Source organism: Sus scrofa, chromosome 9 (assembly GCF_054392235.1).
Source record: "Sus scrofa isolate SSC_HxYL_T2T_F1_AM1 chromosome 9, Sscrofa_HxYL_maternal_Yorkshire_Landrace_v2.0, whole genome shotgun sequence".
Classification (NCBI taxonomy): Eukaryota; Metazoa; Chordata; class Mammalia; order Artiodactyla; family Suidae; genus Sus; species Sus scrofa.
The window spans coordinates 97,956,851-97,981,804 of record NC_139391.1 but is presented as its reverse complement, the minus strand read 5'-3'; the positions used below and the strand labels follow the sequence as shown (position 1 = coordinate 97,981,804).

General features: G+C 41.4%; 1 protein-coding gene across 2 annotated transcripts in view; it reads right to left on the bottom strand.

Moving 5' to 3' along the window:
* The window catches only part of ABCB1 (ATP-binding cassette, sub-family B (MDR/TAP), member 1), a 96,050-nt gene extending 71,179 nt beyond the window's left edge, over positions 1–24,871 (bottom strand). The window contains exons 1-4 of one of the 2 annotated variants that reach the window (XM_003130205.6): positions 24,713–24,871; positions 24,139–24,212; positions 18,916–18,964; positions 9,066–9,237 (exon numbers count right to left, since the gene is read on the bottom strand). In XM_003130205.6, coding sequence (XP_003130253.3) covers positions 9,066–9,237; positions 18,916–18,964; positions 24,139–24,206 — 289 coding nt within the window. In that variant the 5' untranslated portion in view covers positions 24,207–24,212; positions 24,713–24,871. 2 annotated transcript variants of the gene reach the window in all.
* Positions 24,872–24,954: the final 83 nt, after the last annotated feature.

Below are 24,954 nucleotides of genomic sequence, written 5' to 3'. Positions count from 1 at the left end.
AAACAAGTATATGGAGTTCCCCTTGTAGCTCAGCAGTAACGAATTCAACTAGTACCATGAGGACGCAGGTTCGATCCCTGGCCCTACTCTGTGGATTAAGGATCCACCATTGCCATGAGCTGCGAGGTAGGTCACAGACTAGACTCCGATCTGGCGTTGCTGTGGCTGTGGCATAGGCTGACAGCTACAGCTCCTATTAGACCCCTAGCCTGGGAACTTCCATATGACACAGGTGTGGCCCTAAAAAGACATATATGCATACATACATATATACATATGTATATACATAAGTAACAGAAACAAGCTCACAGACTTCAAAACCAATCTTATGGTTTACCATAGGTGAAGTCATGGGGAGACAGGGAAGAATTGGGAGATGAGAATAACATATACACACTAATGTATAAAATAGATCATTAACGAGATCCTACTGTATAACCCAAGAAAATCTACTCAATAGTTTGTAGTAATGTACACTGGAAAAAAAGAATGGATATATTAATATGTATGATTGATTCACTTTGCTCTACACTACTATTTTCAGTCACCTACACCCCAATAAAACTAAATTTAAAAAAAACAGAGAATACTCTCTGGCCCAGAGATTCTTCTCTCATGTATAAGCCTCTCACAAAACTCTTATTCTTAGGCATTTTTCCAGAAAACCAAAACTTTCAAGCTGAAACGATGTTAGAGATGGTAGAGTCCAACAACATTTTTCCCCCATTTTTTGCTGCTCCACAGCATAGGGAGTTCCCAGGCCAGGGATCAGACCCAATCGTAAGTCTTGGGCCAAGCCACAGCTGCATCAATGCTGGATCTTTAACCTACTGTGCCAGACCGGGGATTGAACCCACATTCCAAGTCACTGCCAATTCTGGTGCACCACAGTGGGAAGTCCAAATCCAATAACTTTTTACTTGAATGGATCTCAAAGGGTTACTACCCAGACCAATATCTGAAAGAAGAATGCGGGGAAAGTATCTAAAAATTCATAATGCTTTTCAGTGGGAAAATGTAGAAACTCTCTGGGCTAGAAAAGACTTCACTAGACTTCCTTTATGAATGAGTTCACTATGATCTCCATTCAAGCAGCTTAGCCCTGGCAAAATAACCCACACAACACTAGAGAAAATGACACACAATTCAATGTTAGAATAGACTGGAATAGTTTATATCCATCTCCTCCTCCTACTAGTGTGAGTGCCTAGAGAGCTGGACACGTCCTAGTTAACCTTATACCCTTCGTGCACACCCTGCCCTGCCATACCTGACCCTACGCCAAAGATCTACAGGGCTTCACAGAACAGCCACACATGGAGACCATTTATGAAAGGATTCCAACCAATGAGTCTCCTATTTTGTATCTAAGTGTTTCATATATTGTAGGATTAAACAGCAGTACTTCAGACCACCACGTTATTAGCTGGGGTAAGAAAAGCCTTTTCTGCCTTTTTTTTTTTTTTTTTTAAGGGCCACCCCATGACATATGGAGGTTCCCGGGCTAGGGGTCAAAGAGCAGCTGTAGCCACTGGCCTACATCACAGCAACACCAGATCCAAGCTGCGTCTTCAACCTACACCAGAGCTCATGGCAACGCTGGATCCTTAACCCACTGAGTGAGGCCAGGGATCAAACCAGCATCCTCAAGGATTCTAGTCAGATTCGTTTACTCTGAGCCATGATGGGAACTCCTAGAAAAGCCTTTTCTAAAACCAAGCAAGACTTCTAAGAAATCTACAACAAAACAGTGCCCATCACCACAATGAGAGATTCCATACCATTTAGAGATCACATTACATTTTTCTCTGACCCAAATATCTAAGTTTAGCAGTTTTACCTACTAAACATTTAAGAATACTAGGAATTAAAAGCCTGTGACATGGATACTTTTGTGATTTCCTAATTATATATTATATTATAAAGGTGGTTTTTAACCATCTTTCACACCAGGCATCGTTCTAGATATCACAGACACAACCTAGAATGAGAGGGTCATTTTATCCAATCTCATTGGATTTATGTGCAAGCTGAAAGTCCTTTCACTTTCAGGCCCCAGACTTCATGTGACAGGGTAGCACTGCTGAAATATTAAGGAACTTCCTTTTTTCCGTTATAATCTTTCTTACCATTTGAGAAGCTGTAATCAATAAGTAAACCAATAAACAAGATAATTTTAGAATAATAACTTTTTCTTAAGAGCCACACTCGTAGCACATGGATGTTTCCAGGGTAAGGGTCAAATTGGACCTGGGACCTATGCCACAGCTCACAGAGACGCTGGATCTTTAACCTACTGGCTGAGGTCACTGACCATTGACAAACCTGTGTTCTCAGGGATACTAGTCAGGTTCATTACCACTAAGCCACAATGGGAACTCCCAGAGTAATAACTCCTAAAATGTAAATAAAGCAGTGGTGCTGAAGTAACTGGGGTGGGTTGGGGACAAAGGTCTTGGTGAGGGAGAAATGAATGCTAAGAAACTGTTAGAGCAACAGGGCAGGTTCTACATGGCCCCAAGCCAGGAGGGAGATGGGAGTCCTCACAGAACAGAGAGGTCATTGTAGGTGGGCTGTACTGAGTAGGCAATGAGCAATTGGACTGACAGGGCAAGAAGGGGCCCTATCCCGTGGGCCACACAGGCCAACAGAAGTCATTTGCATTCACTCCAGGCCACCAGAAGAGATATGACCAGACGTATGCCTATACAAGGAGAAATGGGAGTTCCAGTCCCAGCTGAGTGGTTAACGAAAGCAACTAGTATCCATGGGGACACGGGTTCGATCTCTGGCCTCACTCAGTGGTCAGTGACCTCACTCAGTGGGTTAAGAATCCAGCGTTCCTCTGGCTATGGTGTAGGCTGGAGGCTAAAGCTCCGAATGGACCCCTAGCCTGGGAACCTCCATATGCCGCTGGCACAGCCCTAAAAAAAAAGAGGAGAAGAAATGTATATGGGGGTACAAGAGTGGACGCACAGAGAGGAGTTAGGAAGAGAAGAGGATGGCTCTGGGCACTGGCTGCAACCAGGTCAAGTGTGGTGGCTCCATTTGGAGTGACTTCAGCACTGCTCCAGGTGGGTAGGAGAGGGACACTCAGCAGAGATTCTGGCTCTGGGCTCCCCTCCACCACTTTCAACTAAGAAAGTTGAGCTGTTTTACCCAGTGAGTGTCCAAGAGAGATGTTATTTACAAAGGGGGATTCTCTAAGGAAGTTAGTAAACTTCCTTAATGATCTGCAAGGTCCATTCTAGCTCAAGAACACCATGATTCCAGTTTTTCCAGTCTTCTCATGCAAGAAGCTCCCTCAACCACAAGCAAGAGGAATTTGGACTTTCTGCCAAGACGATCAATCCCTCTGGCACTCGCCTGCCACTCAGTGTGGCTGGGCTTATTGCAGGTGACAGAGATGACTCTGGCAGCCACAATTTTATGTATGCTCTCACATACCTTTGGCCTGAAGAACTGTGCCCCATGGCTGACCTGCCTGGGACACCAATATGCAAATCTATAATACAACACCCTTGGGGAGAGGAAAGACCAAGAGAAAAGTGCTGGCATTTGCTTCAATTTTAGGCAGAGCTTGGAGTTCCCTTGCAGTGTAGCCAATTAAGGTTGCCACTGTAGGGGCTTGGGTCGCTAACCCAGGAACTTCTACACACCATGGGGAACAGCACCCCCCACCCAAAAAAAAAAGAATTTTAGCCAGAGTATGAAACCCACTAGTACAGTGGAAAAAAAATACTAAAATAAAGGCAGGATCCCTGAAACAGGTACTCAGCTCTCTGTCCCCTATCAATTCCATTGTGGCCACACTGCCTCAAAGTCCTGGGCACTGGTTTCTACATCTATAAAATTGTAGCTTTGGGCCAGATAATTTTCTAGGCTCATTTTCACCTACACAATTCTGTGAGTTGGTCTTTCATTTATTCATTCCACTTCTTAAACACTTAGAATGGGGTCAGTTACTATATATATATAGCTTCCCTTTGTAATATATTGCAGAGATTACACTGTAACTCATCTACTTTTTGCTTCAAGAAGCATTTCCCCAACAGTAATAACAACACAAAATCTGACTATATTACACTACTATTACTCTTCTAGAAAAACTAGTCCTATCTTAAGTTTTAACTCAAACTTAAAAAATAAACTGTCACACTACACAACATAGTTCAAAATATTTTGTCATTATTTGAGACTCAATTTTCCAGAAACTGATTTCTAAGAATTTTTCCAATGAAATGGTTAGCAGCAGAGGAAAGCCTTGAGCAAATGAAAACAGATCCATCATGGAAATGTTTATGAAGTACTTAGTATTAGCTAACATTCTAGTTTGGAGCATACTCATGATGTCGCCCTTGAGGACAGAGATGGCAATGTTTTCACCAAAGTCTTGAAATACACTTTCAAGGTCTGCATATGATTTATACGCTCATAGTTTAAGCAGCAGAATAGACATATTATTTTGAGGACTGGCATTTTACGAATAGTTTTCACGATCCTCATATGAGTATTAGAACAGTGAGAGTAGAAATGGTCAATGATAGAGATAAATTACTTCCACTTTTTCTCTCATTATTATTATTATTATTGTTGCCTTTTAGAGCCACACTATGGCATATGGAAGTTCCCAGGCTAGGGGTTGAATTGGAGCTGTAGCTGCCGGCCTATATCACACCACAGCAATGCCAGATCCAAGCCTTGTCTGCAACATACACCGCAGCTCATGGCAGCGCTGGATCCTTAACCCACTGAGTGAGGCCAGGGATCAAACCCGCATCCTCATGGATGCTAGTTGGATTTGTTTCTGCTGCGCCATGATAGGAACGCCATTCTCTCAATTATTAATCTGACTTGAGTGTATCATTTCCTCCATTCCTGAGCCCACCATCTAGGAGGAGACTAAACAGAACCAATCATGATATAGCTATGGAGAAAGAGAAAAGTCACCTTTGTACATGTACCATACATGGAACCACCTTGTAATCCTCCATGTCTTCCTTTCTCCGTGTCCTTCTGTCTTTTTCATTGCATGGACTTGCATCTGGTCTGCATGGATTCAAATACTGACTAATTACTAATTCTATGACCTCATGCAATTTAAATTTACTCAACTCTCTGGGCCCTGGTTTCCTCGCCTGTATAGATAATAACACTATCAGCCTCATTTGAATCCTTTAGAAATAAAGGAGTTAATACATGTAAAGCACTAAGCACAGTGCAGTGCTTAGCACATATTAAATGTTAAATAAATGTTAGCTTTAGTTATTGGTAGAAATTGAGTCTTTCAGAGTTCCCATTATGGCTCTGTGGAAACAAACCTGACTAGTATCCATAAGGTCACAGGTGTGATCCCTAGCCTCACTCAGTGGGTTAAGGATCCAGCTTTGCTGAGAGATGTGGTGTAGGCCAGCAGCTGCAGCTCTGATTGGACCCCTAGCCCAGGAACTCCCATGTGTCACAGGTTCAGCCCTAAAATTTAAAAAAAATTTTTTTTAAATGTTAAAAAAATTTAGTCTTTTTTCAAGGCTTAGAACTCCCCATTCCTTCTACTTTTCTCCACATCTTAGCCCATGAAATTTATGATCCCTTCAACTCTAATGTCGCCAAGATTCATTCTCATTTCTGAATCATCATTTACACTTGTACCCAACCTGTCACCATTAACACAATACGTCTAAAATCCAATCATCTTTATCCAGGATCATTTTCAGATAGTGAAACATGTACCATACATGGAAGGAATCATAAGTAAGATTCCGAATTCATAGAGTAAGTCAGAAGTTTGGTAGCAGTTAAGCTTTGTTCATACAAGTGGTGTGTGGCAGGACTAGAGAGTTCTTGAGGCCCAAGTCAAGAGAGACTTTAAAGCAAAGGCAAAAATCTAACAACAGGATGAGGACTGATGGGGGCAGGATGTCAGGAGATCATACCCACAACAAAAAGAGCAGGACAAAGGCTGCTGTCTGATAATTAGAGAAAGGCATTAGGAGAAGAGAAAAATAATGAGGGATCTATTATAGCAGAGAAGGATTTGATTTTTCAAAAAGGTTTTAGAACTATCTAGTTAAACACCATACTTAGTGTAAAACTCTCAGGCTTTCTAGAGCCTTATCAAATCTAAGCCTTCTTAAGGAAAACTTCTTGTCCAACAAGGAGGCTCTTGTACCTATTTTCCCACCTCCCCAAGGAGAGGCCATGAAGTTCTACCTGGGGAAGGGCAAAAAGAAGAAAAGTCAGAGTGTCTGAGGCATAGGGATTTGGTCTGCTGGAGATAGTTCTCTTACCATCTTACAGGGGAAGAATCAAATCTTTCCATGCTCTGTGGTAGCTGAGCAAACCTAACATGTACATCTATGTCCATTCTGATCCTACCCACTTTTACGAAGTCCAGACATACACCATGATCCTACAGTGTGTGTGTAGGGGGGGGTGTTACATTAATTATCTGTGTTTACAGAGCTATAACCAACTGCTTGGGAAGGAAAGGATGGATACCTGGCTTCATGTATAGAAATCATGGGAGGCTTCCAAGAGTAGGTGACAACCAAGTCTGATTAGCACAGTACCTCTCTCATGCACAAAATAAACATGTTCTGGGTCACAACTGAAGCTATTTAAAGATAAATACTGGATAAAAAAAATAAAGGTAGGAGTTCCCATTGTGGCTCAGCGGTAATGAAACCAATTAGTATCCATGAGGATGCTGGTTCGATCCCTGGCCTCCTCAGTGGGTTAAGGATCCAGGGTTACCATAAGCTGTGGTGTACGTTGCAGATGTGGCTCAGATCCCACATTGCTGTGGCTGTGGTGTAGGCTGGCAGCTGCAGCTCTGACTCGACCTCTAGCCTGGGAATTTCCATATGCCGCAGATATGGCCCTAAAAACCAATAATAATAATATTAATGGTAATATCTTTCTCTCACCACCACTCCTTTTTGCCACTCCCTTGTTTTATATCCTTTCATGACTTTTCAAAGGCTACATGCAACCTCTACTATAAGTTTTACTCTAGGACACTCATTACCTGGTCATAAACCTACTTGTTTGCTAATTCAGACTTCCTGATGTCCTATAAGATGGTAAGAGAACTAACTGCAAAGAATATTGCCAAATATAGCCTTCATGGGAACCAGAGAATTTAGCAAGTACCAAGCACTTCCTTTTGGTGAATAGTATGAAAGAAAGATGCCAATCCAAATGTGGTATGATGTATTTGGGCAGGTCCCTTTGAATGCCATGCATGAAGGGGCATAATAAATGCAGAATTTTGCTGAGTTGAACACGCTACAAAATTTTCTGGCCCAACTCATGGCCTGAATTCACAGAACAGAAGTAGTCCTGCCTCTGGGTAAAAAATGTGCTCTTCAGGATCACAAAGACAGGTATCAAAGGATCCACAAATACCCCAACTTGTGAACATTTATGTGCATGTTTCTGGGGGAAAGGAGACAGAGCATTCATCAGAGACCTTACAGTCCAAAAGTTGAACGGTCACTGGTGGGGAGAGATAAATTAAGAACTTGAAATTAACATATACACATGACTACATGTAAAACAGATAAGTAACAAGGACCTACTCTGTAACACAGGGAATGATACTCAATATCTTATAATAACCTATAGTGGAAAAGAATCTGAAAAAAAACAATATAAATATGTACATATATGTGTAGATGAATGTGTATGTATAACTGCATCACTTTGCTATACATCTGAAACACTGTAAATCAATTATCCTTCAATTAAAAAACTGTTTAAGTTACATACTATCACTATAGAGCATGTTCTCAAGCAGGCCTTTGTTTCTGCCCTTGAGGGCACACCAGGTAGTAAGTCTTTGGATAGTTCAGTTACATCAATCGATGCTCAACCAAAGGTGACTTGGAAGCTTGAAACTATCAACAAGTCCCTCCTCAGGCCAGTCAGAAAGTGTGTGTGCTTAACATCCAAATTATGTCCATCATCCATTCACTTTCCCATTCTCCCTTTTATCAGCCCAAACTCTTGCTTCCTACTTGACTGAGAAAACTGAAGTGATAAGAAAACTTCACAAATTCTCAGGTCCTATCCACCCACTTGTGGGCAATGACACTCAAATACTCTCTCCTCCCAGCAGTTACTGTGGAAGAACTATTTGTACTGCTACCTGAGGCAAGATTCCAATCTTGAGCGCAAGACACCTATCCTTTCTCAAGGATATCAAACAAATCTTTTCCCTTTCTCCAAAAGCGCCACTTTCTCTGCTCTTTTGGATCATCTCCATGAGCATACACACAGCTGCTATTGAAATTCCCTTGTGGTACAGCGAGTTACAGGTGCCGCATTGCCACTGCAGTGGCAGTCACTGCTGTGACAAAGGTTTGACTCCTGATCTGGGATTGTCCACATGCTGCAGGTGCAGCCAAAAAACAAAACAAAACAAAACAAAAAACCCAAAAAACAAAAACAAAGCAAGCTGCTATTTCTCCCATCCTAAAAAGCTGCTATTTCTCCTATCCTAAAACTCCTAAAACACATACACATACTTCTCCTATTCCCATGTCTCCATTTTCACGTTTCCAAAAAGCCCAACCTATGACAATGTCCAAAATTAAATTTGTGGTATTTACCACCAAACCTACTCTCCTTCCAACTTTCTCAACTCAACTGATGGTAACTGCATCCAGTACATCCAGCATCTTAGGCTAAAAGCTTTAGAATCATCTTGGAGGACTATCTCTTACACATGAGAGTCTCTACTTATTCTTATTGATTCCTACTTATCATTCAAAATCCAGATCCAGTTCCTAAACCTTTTCCTGAAGCTGTCTGGGCTACTTCTGACTTCATAGAGCTCTCTCTTTTCTGTATCTCTCACTAGCACTTCCACTGTATATTCTAATGCTGGTGAATATTATCTTCTCAAATTCATCGCAAATATGAGCTACAGTTCAGACCCCTCCACCTCCCACAGCACTAAACACCCCTAGTGCACATTTAGTAACAGCTCCACAAACTTCATTTGTAGTGACTGATTTGTCTTCAAGTTTCCAATAAAAACCAGTCCCAGAAAGAATACTTACTTGCATAAATCATATTTGGAAAAGTTAAATTTCCCATATTTCCTATACTTGCGAAGCTATCTGTCATTTCTCCAAAAACCAGCATCATGAGGGGCAGTCCAGCTCCATGGATGATGGCAGCCGTAGTCCCCAGCAACATATACAATCTATCAAGCCAGTTTGAATAGCGAAACTAAAAAAGAGAAAAAAGAAAAAGAACAGTTAGCACAGTTTCATGGGTGATTTGCTCTGCTTTTCAAATAGAGCCAAAATCTAAACAGTGCTCAGACTTCACTACTGCCACCACCCTGGTCTTAGTCAAACTATTCCAATGACCTAACTAGAAATGACAGTTGAGGAGTTCTGTTGTGGCTCAGTGGATTAAGAACCCAACTAGTTTCCAGGAGGATGTGGGTTTGATCCCTGGCCTCACTCAGTGGATTAAGTATGCAACACTGCTGTGAGCTATGGGAGTAGGTCAAAACGCAGCTCAGACCCCACGTTGCTGTGGCTATGGTGTAGGCTGGTGGCTATGGCTCTGATTTAGTCCTTAGCCTGGGAATTACCATATGTCATGGGTATAGCCCTAAAAAAATTTTTTTTGGTAAAGAAAACATTTGATTCTTCAAGTTCTGAGCTGCTTTCTTTATAAGGGACTCAGTCTGTCTTTTTTAGTTAACTGAAGTACAGTTGACTTACAATATTACATTAGTTTCAGGCATACAACACAATGATTCAGTGGTTTTATAGGCTATACTCCATTTAAAGTTATTATAAAATACAAGCTATGTTTCCTGTGCTGTACTTTATATCCTTGGAACTTTTTCACCACTTAAGTCACAATGCTGGATCCTTAACCCAATGTACTACAAGGGAACTCCAGAGCTTATTTATTTTATACAGATTTATACAGAGTTGTTTGTACCTCTAAATCCCCCACCTCTATCTTGCCCTTCCTCCCTTCCTTTTCCCCACTGGTAACACTAGTTTAATCTCTACCTCTGTGAGTCTGTTTATTATATCCATTCATTTATCTTTTAGATTCCACATTTAAGCGATAACAAAGTATTTGTCTTTCTCTACATGACTTATTTCACTAAGCATAATACCGTTCAGGTCCATCATGTTGCTGCAAATGGTAGAACTAAATTCTTCTTCATGGCTGAGTAGTATTCCACTGTGTATATGTTATGTGTACACCACATTTTCTTTATTCATCTAATGGACACTTGAGTTGCTTCCATATCTTGGCTATTGTAAATATGCTTAGAACACTGGGGTGTGTATAAATTCTCCGAATTAGTATTTTCATTTTCTTGAAATCTATAACCAGGGGTATAGATCAGAGTATTTCTATTCTTACTTTTTTGAGGAACCTCCACACTATTTTCCATATTGGTTGCACCAATTTACAACTATACCATCTTGAACATGCCCGATTTCTTCTGCCTTTTTGTCTTATAGATGAGGGTTTGATGAGAGGCATAGGACGTTCTGGGAAAATAAAAAAATCTAAAATGGCATAATAATAGAAATGCAGTTTTTTTTGTTTGTTTGTTTTTGGTCTTTTTGCCATTTCTTGGGCCGCTCCTGCGGCATATGGACGTTCCCAGGCTAGGGGTCTAATCGGAGCTGTAGCCAACAGCCTACACTACAGCCACAGCAACTCGGGATCCGAGCCGCATCTTTGACCTACACCACAGCTCATGGCAACGCTGGATCTTTAACCCACTGAGCAAGGCCAGGGATCGAACCCAAAACCTCATGGTTCCTAGTCAGATTCATTAACCACTGAGCCACGACAGGAACTCCCAGAAATGCAGTATTTGTGGCTCTGATTTCCAAGAATAGAACCCACTTTTCATCTCCAGATTTTTTCAGTCAACAAAAATCTTGATTACCAAAGGCCCTTCTGAGGACACCATTGAAGAAACATGCTTTGTTGCTTTAGAGAACCCTGCTGAGGAGTTCCCTGGTGGCCTAGTGATTAAGGATACAGTATTGTCACTGCTGTGGGGTGGGTTCAATTCCCAGCCCAGAAACTTTTTTTTTTTCTTTTTTAGGGCTGCACCCACGGTATATGGAAGTTTCCAGGCTAGGGGTCAAATTGGAGCTGCAGCCAAAGGCCTACATCACAGATGATGGTTTCTAGAGGCAGCTGTAATGTCAAGGGAGAACTAGTTAATGCAGTCTTACACATGTGTAGGCAAATCAGCCAAAGACCACTGGTGAAAAACACAAGAAGGAATCTGAGACAGAGCAACATCCTAGAGAATAAGAGAAACCACTGTTTCAAGAACCTGAGGCATGGGATCACCAGTGGATACAGTAATTATTAGGAGAAGCATCACATTCCCATGATACCCCAACACCCCTCATAGTTGCAAGGGGGCAGAGACCCCTCTACTACAGAGGGAGGACCCAATCTAGCCTCACCCTCGCCAAGTGATCAAACTTAGTGCCCAAAAAAGTACAACACCTTAACATGTGATGGTTCCTGATGTGATGGTTCACAAAGTACACAGCATCCCCCATGTACATTCCTTACCAAAAATATTTTAACATGAATGTTGTAAAAACCTTTAGACTTAACTTCCAGGCTTTAAGAAATGCAAGGTGTGGGAGTTCTTGCTGTGGCTCAATAGGTTAAGAACCCAGTATAGTGTCTGTGAGGATTAGGGTTGATCCCTGGCCTTGCTCTATGAGTTAAGGATCCACGTTGCTACAAGCTGCAGCACAGGTTGCAGATATGGGTTGGATCCAGGGTTGCCAGAGATGTAGTATAGACTAGCAGCTGCAGCTCCAATTTGACCCCTGGCCCAGGAATTTCCATATACTGCCGGTACAGCTGTAAAAAGAAAAAAACTAAATTAAAAAAAAATTTTAAATAAATGCAAGGCATGGAAAAACAAGATAAATAAGGCCATAAGTAAGCAATAAAAATAGTCCAGGAGAGGATGCATTCTATAGGACAACTGGCATCATCTTTTCAGTATGTCCACCTCATCTAAAGACACGAGTTCTCGTCGTGGCTCAGCAGTTAATGAACCCAACTAGTATACAAGAGGACTTGGTTCAATCCCTGGCCTCACTCAGTGAGTTAAGGATCCAGTGTTGCCATCAACTATGGGGTAGACTGCAGACATGGTTTGGATCCTGAGTTGCTGTGGCTGTGGCTGTGGCTGGCAGCTGTAGCTCCCATTCCATCCCTAGTCTGGGAACTTCCATATGCCTCGGGGTGTTGCCCTAAAAAGACAAAAAAAAAAAAAAAAAAAGATGAAGATTTGAGTAACATGGTAACATAACGCTGAGCATGAAAGCCCCAGAGCAATGTGCAATGTCCCAGCTCTGGCATTTACTGGAAAGATTTTGTGGAGGAAAACAAAAACAAAAACCTCTTAGTCTCTTGAGCCTCAGTTTCTACATTTATAAAATGAGGAAAATATTCATATACAGAGAGCCTCACACAGCTGTTATGAGGCTCAAAATGACACAATTAACAAAAGTTGTAACAGATCAGGTGCTGGAGTAGAAAGATAAGGTGACCACATCAATCACTCCTGGAGTCAAGGAGAACTTGCCAATTACACATGTGCAGTGAGACTCCTAGGGGTCAAAAAGGGAGGGGGCACCAGGCTGTAAATGAGGCTGTAAATAAGTCCTAATACCATCCTGGCACCCTCTGCTCTGGAATCCATTTCGCCAAAATATGCAAACTTGTTGGGGAGGGTCCTATGTCCAGTCAGATGTGAGAGATAAAGATAATTGACCAAAGGTAAACAAAGACCCGGAAGAACTGTCCTATTTAAGTGATTTAAATCACCTCTCTGGCGCTCTCCTCACTCAGAGGGGCTTGCTGGCACCTGCACTTGTCTTTAGTGTGTGTATTACTGCTTTGCTTTTGGCTTAAATAGGTAAACTACTTCTCTGCATGCTCTCCCACATGTTGTGGTGTGACTCTAACAATAAACGTTATACCTGTTTTCACAGCCTTTGCCTCCTTGAAACATACCTGCTTTCAACAGGGGGCACGAATCAGGGCAATTCTGCTTCTAGCCTCTAGTTGGTCTAGAACTGGGACTCCTGGTTTTCATCCAGGCTGCCCATGTTCAATTCCTATGTCTCAACGTCACCACAAAGGTCCTTAATTGCTTCAAGCCATCACTCATTACTATCTCTCCAAGATCAATGCAGTGGTGCCTGGCCGGAGGCGGACATCAGTGACTCCATTTGTTCATTCATTCAACATTCAAAAGATATTTATTAAGCACCTAATAAGGATCAGGCTTGGTTCTAAGTACTGGCAACAAAGGTAAGACAAGTCCCTGTCCTCATAAAGCTTACATGACATTTTACTATTATGCAAATAGTAAAAGAGGGAAGAGATGCATTTAATATTCATTCAACATCTAAGTACCTATTAAAGTTCTGGACACTGTTCCACGCACCTGGAGCAGAGCAATGAAAAAAACAAAAAAGTGATCTGGAGGTCAAAGAGACAGAAAGCAAAGGCTCTCTGAAGCAAGAGGGAGGGGGGTGGCTTTAAGAAAGCCATTAGTGAAATTAAAGACACTTGACATGTACATGCGCACTAGAAAGAGTCAGTTGAGGGAGAGATTGGGCAAAGAAAGGATAAAAATTATAATAAAGTAAGGTTCTTAAGAAGTGAGAGGACATAGGAGCCAAAGTATAGTGTATAAGTAGGTAATTAATTTTAAGAACCAGATGCCTCCTTTGTTATAGCAAGAGCGAAGGAGGAGGTAAAAGATCCAGGTACAGGATTGTAGACTGGTAACCTGGGAGAGGCTCCCTCCCATTTTGGGAGCTTCCCAAGAAGCTTCCAAACCAGGTGGTTTCCATTTTGCTTATGCAATTTAAAAAAAAAAAAAAAAAAAAAAGACAGAGAGAGAGATCATCCACCAAGAGTGGGGTTCTGTCTCAGGGAAGAAGTGGGAAAGTTGTAAAGGTTGAATATACTCAGCAAGAAGAGGGCAAGTAGGATTGCTGTGTGGGGTACAGCCTATTGTGAGATTTTTCTCTAGCAGCAACCAGAGGTAGGAGTTCAGGCACCAAGAAAGCAGAGGGCTAATTTTGCCTGGGCTGGGTGTGACAAGTGACAGGTGAAAGGAAGTTTATAGTTTGGCCAAGAGTATAACTGAAGTGATAATCATTACTCTAAGATGATAAGAAAATGGAAACAGGAAGGAGCTCATGGGAAATTGATGGGTCAGTGGACTCAAGATCCAAGGAGAACAGCGAGGGAACAGGGAGTGGCTTGAAGAGAGAGGAGATAGCTGGTTAATTCAAGCCAGCTGCTTCAAAGAGGCACTGTGTAGGGAGAACAGTTTCAAATAACAACAAAGTCCAGGATGTGAGTGTGTGCATGGATAGCTGTGCTTAAATGGGAGGAAACGATTGCTGCTACTGTGAAGGTCAAAGAGTGGTTATCCCTGGAATTGCTGTTGTGGCTCAGGGGTTACAAACTTGTATCCATGAGGATGCAGGTTCGATCCCTGACCTCACTCAGGGGGTTAAGAATCCAGCATTACCGTGAGCTGCGGTATAGGTCACAGACGCGGCTGAGATCCCATGTTGCTGTGGCTATGGCTCAGGCCAGCAGCTGCAGCTCTGAATGACTTCTGGCCTGGAAACTTCCATATGCTACAGGTGCAGCAGCCCTAAAAAATAAAAAAGGAAAAAAGAGTGGTTATCCTTGTAACATCATAAAAGTCATGCAAGATAGTAGGAGCTGCAAGGGTAGAAAGGGAGACACCAAGCCAGGTAGAAAAGTCTTCAATGACTGAAGAATTACCAGGTGGCCAGAAGATAATGGAAACAAAGAACTTTTCAATTGCAAGTGAGTAAAAATTTAATCATAAACTATCAGAAATGATTAAAGTTGGGAACAGCTCTGGCTCTAGAGCAAGCAGATATGGGCAAAATTCTGGGCCTTTCCCCGTACCAGCTATGTGGCAGTGTGATTCTGAATGTATCATCTAACCTCTCTGAGTCTGTTTTATCATCTAGAGCTTAAGAATAACAGAAGTTCCTACATCATAGGGTTATTGTGAGGATGAAGTTAAATAATACACATGAGTGCTGAACAAATGCCTGGCTAGAGGAAGCACTTAACATTGCTACCTGTACTCTGTTCAGAAAAAAAGAAAAAAAATTGTGTTTCACTAAGATCCATAAAGTAGAAAAGTCAAGAGTTGAATCTTCAGCAAGAGTGTTTCATTTTTTTTTTCCCTGTCTTTTTAGGGCCACACCCACAGCATATGGAAGTTCCCAGGCTAGGAGTCAAATTGGAACTGTAACCACTGGCCTATTCCACAGCCACAGCAACACCAGATCCAAGCTACATCTGTGATCTACACCACAGCTTGTGGCAATGCCAGATCCTTAACACACTGATCAAGGCCAGGGATGAAACCTGCATCCTCATGGATACTAGTTGAGTTCTTAACCTGCTGAGCCACAACAGGAACTCTAAGAGTGTTTCATCTTTAAGGAGTGCTTTGTGTAGGAAGTGCAGCCCAACTTGTATTTTTCCCACCCTTATTTCCAGTTGTCCCATTTCCTCACCTGCTTCAGATGTTATCCTACTTTTGTATTTCTGTAAATGTCAAAATAAAGCCTGAATAAACAAAATAAAGGTTGGTAGAAAATTTTCAATCTATTCCTCACCTCTTTTTGATCACTTTCTCAAGAATGCTAAAGTCTCCTAGTAGAATTAAGAGAGATGATGTGCAGAAAGCAGTTAACATTGCAAACCTGAGGCTTCTATGTTTAAAAAGGCCTGCATTCAAGGTGAGCCCTGGGCTGGCATCTAGACCTTGAATTGTTGGGAGAGTTACTATCACCCTAACTGATACAAGTGGCCAAAAATGTGCGTACAAACAATGGGCTTTATGCTAAAGGTCTGCCTTCCTTCTGTGAGTCTGGAATTTTGTCACATGCTGTGCCTATGTGATCAGCCCTCAAGGAAAACTTTTGAGCACTGAGTCTCTAATAAGCCTCCCCAACAGCATTTCACACATGTTGTCACAAGGGAGTCATCCATTGGGAGAGGATGCTAGGGCCTTCTCCTGGGCCTCTCCCTTGTTCCTTTGCCCTTTGCTGAATTTGCTATGTATCTTTTAGCTGTAATAAATCTTAGCCTTGAGTATGCCCATATTTTGAGTCCTATGAGTTCTCCAAGTGAATCATCGAACCCAAGGTTCTTGGAAACCCCCAACATCCCAGAAGGTCTCAGCTGGAAATTTTTATTCATCAGCAATGTCAATAGCATCAGCATTTTAGTGTTAAATGTTCTTAATATGCCCCTGTCATTATAGGTTTTATAAACAAGATCACAGCTTCTACATCAACTCTTCAAGAAAAAGGCATGCAGAAAAACCACATAAGTAGTATAGCTTTTCAGCAAAAGGCTTAGACTATATTCCTTCCATGTCATCCTGAACTTTCCAGGTCTGAATCTTGACCCTGCTATCTTGGGCAAGTTAGTAAGCCTTGCCTCACTTTCTTCACCTGTAAAATTAGAGTAATAATAGTACCTATCTCCAAGGTACAGATTGAGTGCCTACAGAAAGTACTTAATGAGACACAAAGCGTATTTTGGTGTCAAAATGACAGAAGTGAAATTAAACCTTGATAATAGGAGTTCCTGTTGTGGCACAGCTGAAACAAATCTGACTAGGAACCATGAGGTTGCAGGTTCGATCCCTAGCTTTGCTCAGGGGGTTAAGGATCCAGTGTCGCCATGAGCTGTGGTGTAGGTCACAGACAAGGCTCAGATCCTGCATTGCTGTGGCTTTGGCGTAGGCTGGCAGCTGTAGCTCCAATTTGACCCCCAGCCTGGGACCCTCCATAGGCCGACAGTGTGGCCCTAAAATCTTGGATATAAACTCTATTTTGACATCAAAGCTTCTTTTAACACAAGACCAAAAACATGAAATAAGGAAGTTCCCTTGTGGCATAGAAGGTTATGGAGCTGGTGTAGCAACTATGTCTCAGGTCCCAGCTGTGGCTTAGGTTCAATTCCTGGCTGAGAACTTCCACACACTGTGGGTATGTCAAAATAAAATAAAATTAAAAAACAGAACAATGAAATAAACAAAACCTGTCACTTGGCTATTCAAGTCGTCTGAGACTGGCCAAGTATGCAGTCTCATTTCCCAAAAATTCCAGAGAACAAAAATAGACACAAAGGTGGGGCTGTAGCAAAAGTAATTGTAGCACAGGAAGATGAAGTTTATATAAGATAACCAGAGAGAGTCCTTAGTGTAAAAGGCACTATTTTCCTGCCTATAATCATTTTTATGTTCAATTTACTAATACTCCTTTTGCAAGATAGCCCATCCCCAATTTTAAAATTGCCTGGTGTGCTATGACTGAATTATAAAATGTACACTCTAAGACATAATTGATTCAGTAGTCTTCCGGGTTCTAATCCCACAGTTCACCTAAATCTGCATTCTCAGGAAAAAAAAAAAAAAGATCAGATAGATAGAGACCATCAACCAGCATGTCTTATTCCATATCTGATTCAAGAAGAGCTTCTAGGAATTCCCACTATGGTTCAGTGGGTTAAGAACCCAACACTGTCCCTCTGAGGAGCAGGTTCAATCCCTGGCCTCCTTCAGTGGTTTAAGGATCTTAAGTTGCTGGAAGCTGCAGCTTAGGTCACAGATGTGGGTCTGATCCAGTGCTGCTGTGGCATACGCCTCAGCTGCAGCTCCAATTCAACCCCTAGCCCAGGAACTTCCATATGCTGCAGGTGCAGCTATTAAAAGGAAAAAAAAGAAGAAGAAAAACTTCCAAGGGACCACTGTGCAACCAGAAAATGAGATCAAGAATTAATCAAATTAAGGGTTTTTTTTTTTTCCTGTCTTTTTGTTTGTTTGTTTTTATGGCTACACCCACAGCATATGGAAGTTCCCAGGCTAAGGGTTGAATTGGAGCTACAGCTGCTGGCATATGCCACAGCCCCAGCAATAGTGGATCCAAGCTGCATCCCACACACACAGCAACATAAGGCAGGTATCAAACCCTGGTCCTCATGGATATTAGTCAGGTTCATTTGCGCTTCGCCACAGTAGAACTCCCTTTTTCTGTCTTTTTAGGCCACAAGTGCGGCATATGGAGATTTCCAGGCTAGGGGTCGAATCAGAGCTGTAGCTGCTGGCCTACTCCACAGCTGTAGGATCCCGCCACAGCAATGAGGGATCCAGCCACGTCTTTGTGACCTACACCACAGCTCACAGCAAAGCTGGATCCTCAACCCACTGAGCAAGGCAAGGGATCGAACTGGTATCCTCATGGATACTAGTTGGGTTCGTTACCACTGAGACAGGGCGGGAACTCCCTTTTCATTTTTTTTCTTTCATATTAAAGTTTTCATATTCCAGCATAGAAGAACAATGACATGTACCAAGTCATAGTAATAAATAATTCATTGCTAACTTCTATTATATGAGTGCCTGGGACTTTGACCTCAAACCTGCCAGGATTAGAGCCACTGATGACAGGGTACCCTGTGTTTCCCTGAACAGACCTCCATGTGGCTGACGTCCTCTATCCACATGGCTGAGACCATCGCTGGCAGAAGTGCCTGCCCAGGTAACAGATCACCTTACTCATTCAGAGAATACTGAAATCTAGGCCAAGAAGGGTGGCTGTGGGGCCCCAATGCACATGGCAAGTTATGATGGGCATTCCCCTGAAAACAAGCTAAAGTAAACAAATTCATTTTACCTCTCCATTAACATACTCCCCAAGAATATGTGGTACCAGGTGAAGTACCTCTTTTCTAGATCAGGAGAAGCCAAATTTCCAAAGCACTGTGAAGAGAGAATATATTCAAACTCACCATGGCAAAAACACTGACAGCTGGCTTCTTTTCTTTCTTATCATTTTTACTGAAAAACAGCAAGAGAATTACACAAAACTTTAAAAACGTTATAAATCTTTTACTCAATTGATAAAGAGTTTATATTTAGTAACAACACAAACAAACATGTCTATGATATATTATTCCTTAAAATAAAAAGAGGTTAGGAGTTTCTTGGTGGCTCAGCAGGTTAAGGATCTGTCATTGTCATTGCTGTGGTGAGGGTTCAATCCCTGGCCCAGGACTTCTAAATGCCTGGGCCAAGGCAAAAAAAAAAAAAAAAAGAAAAAGAAATTAAACTAAAAATGGGTTAATACTCTCCCATTTATGAAGTATGTTTCTTAGAACTATACATATGTGGTTATCAGTGTGTACTGAGATTTCTATCAAAATATCTTGTGTCTTTGGTATTTCCTAATTTTCTGTGAAGAATACACAGAGGGACACAACTTTGGCAATAGAAAAAATAAAACTAAATAAAGAAAGCTTCCTGGTTTTATTTTAACTAGAAAATATTCATGCTCTCTGGAGTTAACCTCCTTAATTATCATCTGATTAATTCTAACACTGCATATTCTATCTACTACATAGATATTATCCTTAATCATACCCTTTACTAAGGGAGGGTAGTGGTGATCACACGCAGGGCATAAATTACCCTAAAAAAGAAAGGTAATTACATCACTTTCAATGAGCAAATCTAATTGTGAAAAGATGTCTGGGGCCCTAAATGGACCGTTACAGCAATAAACGCAACCCAGAAAAACTACAGTCAAAAAAGACGGTTTGTAAACAGCAAAGCAAGGCATTGGAAGTCAGTTATTTTGCACTCATATTCAAATTACTTTAACTCTAATTTTCCACCTTAAGTACCTACCACCCAGCATATGAGAGCAAACCAACCATAATCAGGCTCCGCATATCTAAGTTCCACACATATGTAAAGAACTATTTTTACACAGATTTTCCAGTTCAAAAAGTAAATTCATCTTTGTTCTTTACACTCTGTGAGGTCAAAAAGTTGAAGTAACTTCTAAGGAAAAAAAATTCAGAGTTTATCCCATATTTGGCTTTGGAGTGATGTTAGTCGGACATAAAAACACACAAAATACACAAATAAAACTCTTCAGATTTGGTCCCACCCTATTCTCAGTAAAGGCATGATTTCAGTATCCCTGGAATCAGGAGGAGAGGGGAAAAACAGCCATACATAATTGAGTTTTAGCGCTAAGCTTTTTATTTATTTTTTCATTCTCTCAAACTGCAGCTACTGAGAATTTTAAATGTTCCAGACACTAACTAAACACTTCCCATACAGGACCTCATTTAACCTTATCTTAATCTTTGTGAGGCAGGCACATTTTTGTCCTTTTTTCTTTAAAGGCAAAAGAACTGCAGGTAAGAAGAGTACACTACCTTGTCCCAGCACACACAGCCAAAGTCAAGATTGATTGACTGAAACTAAAACACGAGGATACTTGATGCAACATCACCATTGCACAGAAACACACTTCCACACTGACTCTCACCCCAACACTGCTAACAAAAGGCAAGTCGCTTATCAAACCACATTTTAATAAAGGATCTTTACAAATATAAATGCCAAATGGTACTGTTATCCAAGCATTACATCTATTAGCCAAGCCACATGCTTCTTCATAATTTCACATTAGAATTTAAACCTCATAGAAAAACAACTAACTTTTGTGCTTACTAGAGATGGGAGGAGGGAACGGGAGGAAGTTGGTCCAAGGACACAAACTTCTAGTTATTAGATGAAGAAGTGCTAGGGATGTGAAGTACAAGACGACTGACAGCCACTGCTCTATGCACATATTAGAGTTGTCAAGAGAGTAGATCTAAGAGTTCCCAACACAAGAAAGTAAGTGTTGTTCTTTGCTTTTTCTTTCTCTTTTCTTTTTAGGGCTGAACCCTCAGCATATGGAAATTCCCAGGCTAAGGGTCAAATCAGAGCTGTAGCTGCCAGACTACAACATAGCCACAGCAACACGGGATCGAAGCTGAGTCTGTGACCTACACCATAGCTCACGGCAAAGCTGGTTCCCCAACCCACTAAGAAAGGTCAGGGATCGAACCCACATCCTCAAGGATACTGTTCATATTCATTTCCACTGTGCCACAATGGGAACTGCTCGTTTGCTCTTTCTTTATGAGAAGATGGAGGTTAGCTAAACTTATCACGCTAGTATTTCACAATATTTATAAGTCAAACCATTACGCTGTAGACTTTACACTTACACAGTGTTATATGTCAATTATATCTCAATAAAACTGGAAAAACATAGTTTTGTGAAGAACAGATTAAAATCAGTAATAAAGCTACTTAACTACAAAAAGTTTTCGAGTTTAAAAAAAGAAATCCATAGGCACACTAAGAATCAAAAATAAAATGAAGGCATATGCAGGCTCAAATTTTAGTCCCCCCCCCCTTTTTTCCCCCAAAATTTGTACTCTTATTTTCTGAGGAATAAATATAAGTAAATGTCGGGAATATTTACCGAACACTTTTTTTAAAAAAAAACTGGGGTATAACTAACATAACAACATTGAATTAGTGGCAGATATACAACATACTGATTCGATATTTGTATATATTTTTAAAATGATCACCACAATAAGTCTAGATAACATCTGTCATATATAATCACAGCAACTTTCAAATACGCAATACAGTATTACTGACTATAGTCACAATGCTATATGTTACATTCCATGACTTATTTTCTAATTGGAAATTAGTACCTTTTGACTTTACTCATTCTGTCCCCCTTTCCTCCACCTCTGAAAACCACCAATCTGTCAAACATTTCTTTAGCATTTCCTTCCACACGCCCTTAATACTTCTTGTCCCAATCTTACCACATGTTTCTGTCAAAAGTACACAGTTGTTTAAGGTTCCAAGTTTAAAAAGTTAAAAAAAACAAACAGGGTAACAGCTACCCTCCACTCTGTGCAACCTATTTCCTTTTTTTTATATGGAGATTTTTCATTATGAAAATTTTCAAATAAACAAAAATCAAAGCATAGTAAGATAATAGATAGTAATCATTACTACCCATATACAATTCATCTGGATTCAACAACCATTAACATTTTGATATTTTCTTTACATGTACAAGGAAGTATATAACCGTTAATATTTTGTTCAACTATTGTAAAGTAAGCTGCAAACACCGTGATACTTCACGTGTTTTCCTACCATTATCACATATAAGAAAATCAATAGCAATTGATATTATCTAATATTCAACCCACATTCAAAATTTCCAAGAATGTTTTCTGTGGGTTTTCCCTTTTTGGACCTCTGGTGTAATTATGGTTCACACATTACACTGGGTGGTTTTGTCTCTTAAGTCTCTCTTTTAAATCTAGAAGCCCTTCTACCTTCCACCTCCTGCCAAACATTGACTTTTTATAGGAAAGAGAACCGATATCTTATAGAATGTCCACATCTTAGACAAGTCTGTTTCAAACGACTCCCAACTGAAATGTACAGTAAGTATGAAATGCAGTGAATGCAAACTACTTCTTTAATAATTCTGATTACATGTAGAAATGGTAATAATTTAATATACTTGGGTCCTTAAAATTTATTTTCAAAATTAATTTTACCTGTTTCTTTCCACTTTTCAAATGTTGCTACTAGAAAACTAATCATTACAAATGTAGTTCACATTTTATTTCTACTGGGCAGCATTAGTCTGGAAGCTTCACTGGATTCACTGAGGGGTTCTTCGAGCGTACTTCCTGGGTGATGTCCTGTCACCAGCACAGTCTATTCCACCATGAGCGATGCCAGGTCTGATCACTTGGTTACAGCTGCTAAATGCAAAATCTCTCCACTGGAAAACCACACTTTCCTTTCCCCAATTAAGAATTTGGGTTAATTCTTAGATTCAACCTTTCTCTGAGAGGCTGAGGATCCATTAACAATCCTTGCCTGAGTCAATTATAATAATGCAGGTTTCAGTGGGACAGTTGGCATTTTCCTGTAAAGAACCTTTCTCTGAGAGGCTGAGGATCCATTAACAATCCTTGCCTGAGTCAATTATAATAATGCAGGTTTCAGTGGGACAGTTGGCATTTTCCTCTCTACTTATCCCACCCTTTTAGTTTTCCTTTTCTTCTCAGAACTTAATTAAGGATTCACAGATTGAGAAATACTGAATAAAGTACAATTAGGGACAGTCATTATTCTTTTTAATGCCCAAATTTGGCCTGTGGAAGACACCTCAACCAGTTTCTGTGTCCTTTTTGACAATTCACTGAACTCCATTCCTGTTTTCAGGTACCACAAGATACTCCAGGCTCAGTTCCTATTAGTTCTTTTTCTATGGGATACAGATTCCTCCTTACAAGGTTTTTTGAGAAACCAAGATCTGACACTAAGAGTGCTCACTGCTACTCTTAAGTCAGACAGAAATGGAACTATTAAAAAAAAATGAAATTACACTAAAGTTTCTAATTCAAATTCAACATTGCTTTTTAAAAACTTAATGTTCACATTTGTATTTCTTTTACTGAAAAGCTTGATTTCAAATAGTATCAACATGTTTACTAATTTGTTTTAATTTACTAATAGCTTAGTGAGCAAAGTTCAAAATTTTCTGTACAGACACTATACTGTGATCAGAATAAAAGATAATTCTTTTCCCTATGGGGATAATTTCAATCAGGATCTTTCAAATCATTCTAGCAATTTCTTTGGTACTAGGGTCTCCTCACAATTTCTTCTACAGGGTCAGATAGTCATTGCCTTTAAAAAAAGGAATGCCTTAATGTAGCTGTGGCCTTCCATCGCATCTGCTATGCCACAAACATGAAATTGTTTATGTGACCTTTTTACCAGAAGGAACTGACTCAACCACAAAGCAGAGCACAAGCACGACACAGGGCTCAGGATCGTGTGCGATCAACATGGCTTGTAAAGCAGAAAGTTTTTACAACACAGAAAAGGATGTGATCATCAGTGGGGGGCCAGAAAGCTGAGGAAGAAGCTCACCACGCAAACGCTGTGCTCAACCAACTCGGCCAGCAAACTTCTGAAGCCGCTAGAATCTAAGATTAACATCACCATCGTCATCATCATCGTCCCTTCATTTATTTCAGAGATGGGGGCTAGAAACAAATCTCCCAAATCTCTTAAGCCTTATAAATCTGAAAGTAAAACTAAGTGGCTACCTTTTTTTATCCCTTTTCAAGAAGTTCTTCTTCCCTGCTCTTTCGATTCGGCCTTCTTCAAGATCCATCGCGACCTGAGGAGAAACCAGAGCAGACTGGCCAAGTGCAAGAACCGCAGAACCACAGAAGGCCGAGGTGAGACAGAGCAAGACTTCCGCGGGGAGCGGTAGGGCAGAGCGCTCGCCCTGATGCTCTAGCCGCCAGAAGCCGCGGTGGCTGCCTCACGGACTTGCCTCCGCGCCCGGCATCCAGCCTCCGCACGCGAGCAGAGGGGCAGGGCGCCGGCGCGTCCTGGACTTTGCCCGCTGCCGCTGCAGCTCTACCTCCCGGTTACCCTCGCGGTCCACAGGCTCAGAGCCCAGCTTCCAAGACGAGCGGCCAGGACCGAAAATAAGGTGCCGGGGAGCTCCCCAACTGAGATAACTCTCATTCCCCTGGCTCCTCTTGGACTTGCCAATTGGAATCCGCCCCCCGCCCCAAACCCTTCTCTCACTGGAACCAAGCTCAGAAAATTGGAGGGCCCACTTTCCCTGCGAACTGTCTCCATCTCGTCCCCAGCTTCGCGCGCCCCTACCTCGGGCTTTCCCTCTGAACGTCCGCTAAGACGTGGATTTTTGGAAGAAGAGAGGCAGACTCCCGGAGGAAGGACTCCCGGGAAGCTCCCGGAGGAAGCGCACAGCGGTCTCGGACTTCGGGGCCTAGAAGGAGCCGCGGCTCAATACGTCCAGGCTTCCTGTGGCGAATGGTGAGAGGAGTAAAAGTGCAGCCCACACCCCTGCGCTCTACAGCCCAGCCAATCAGCCAGACCGCTCTAGA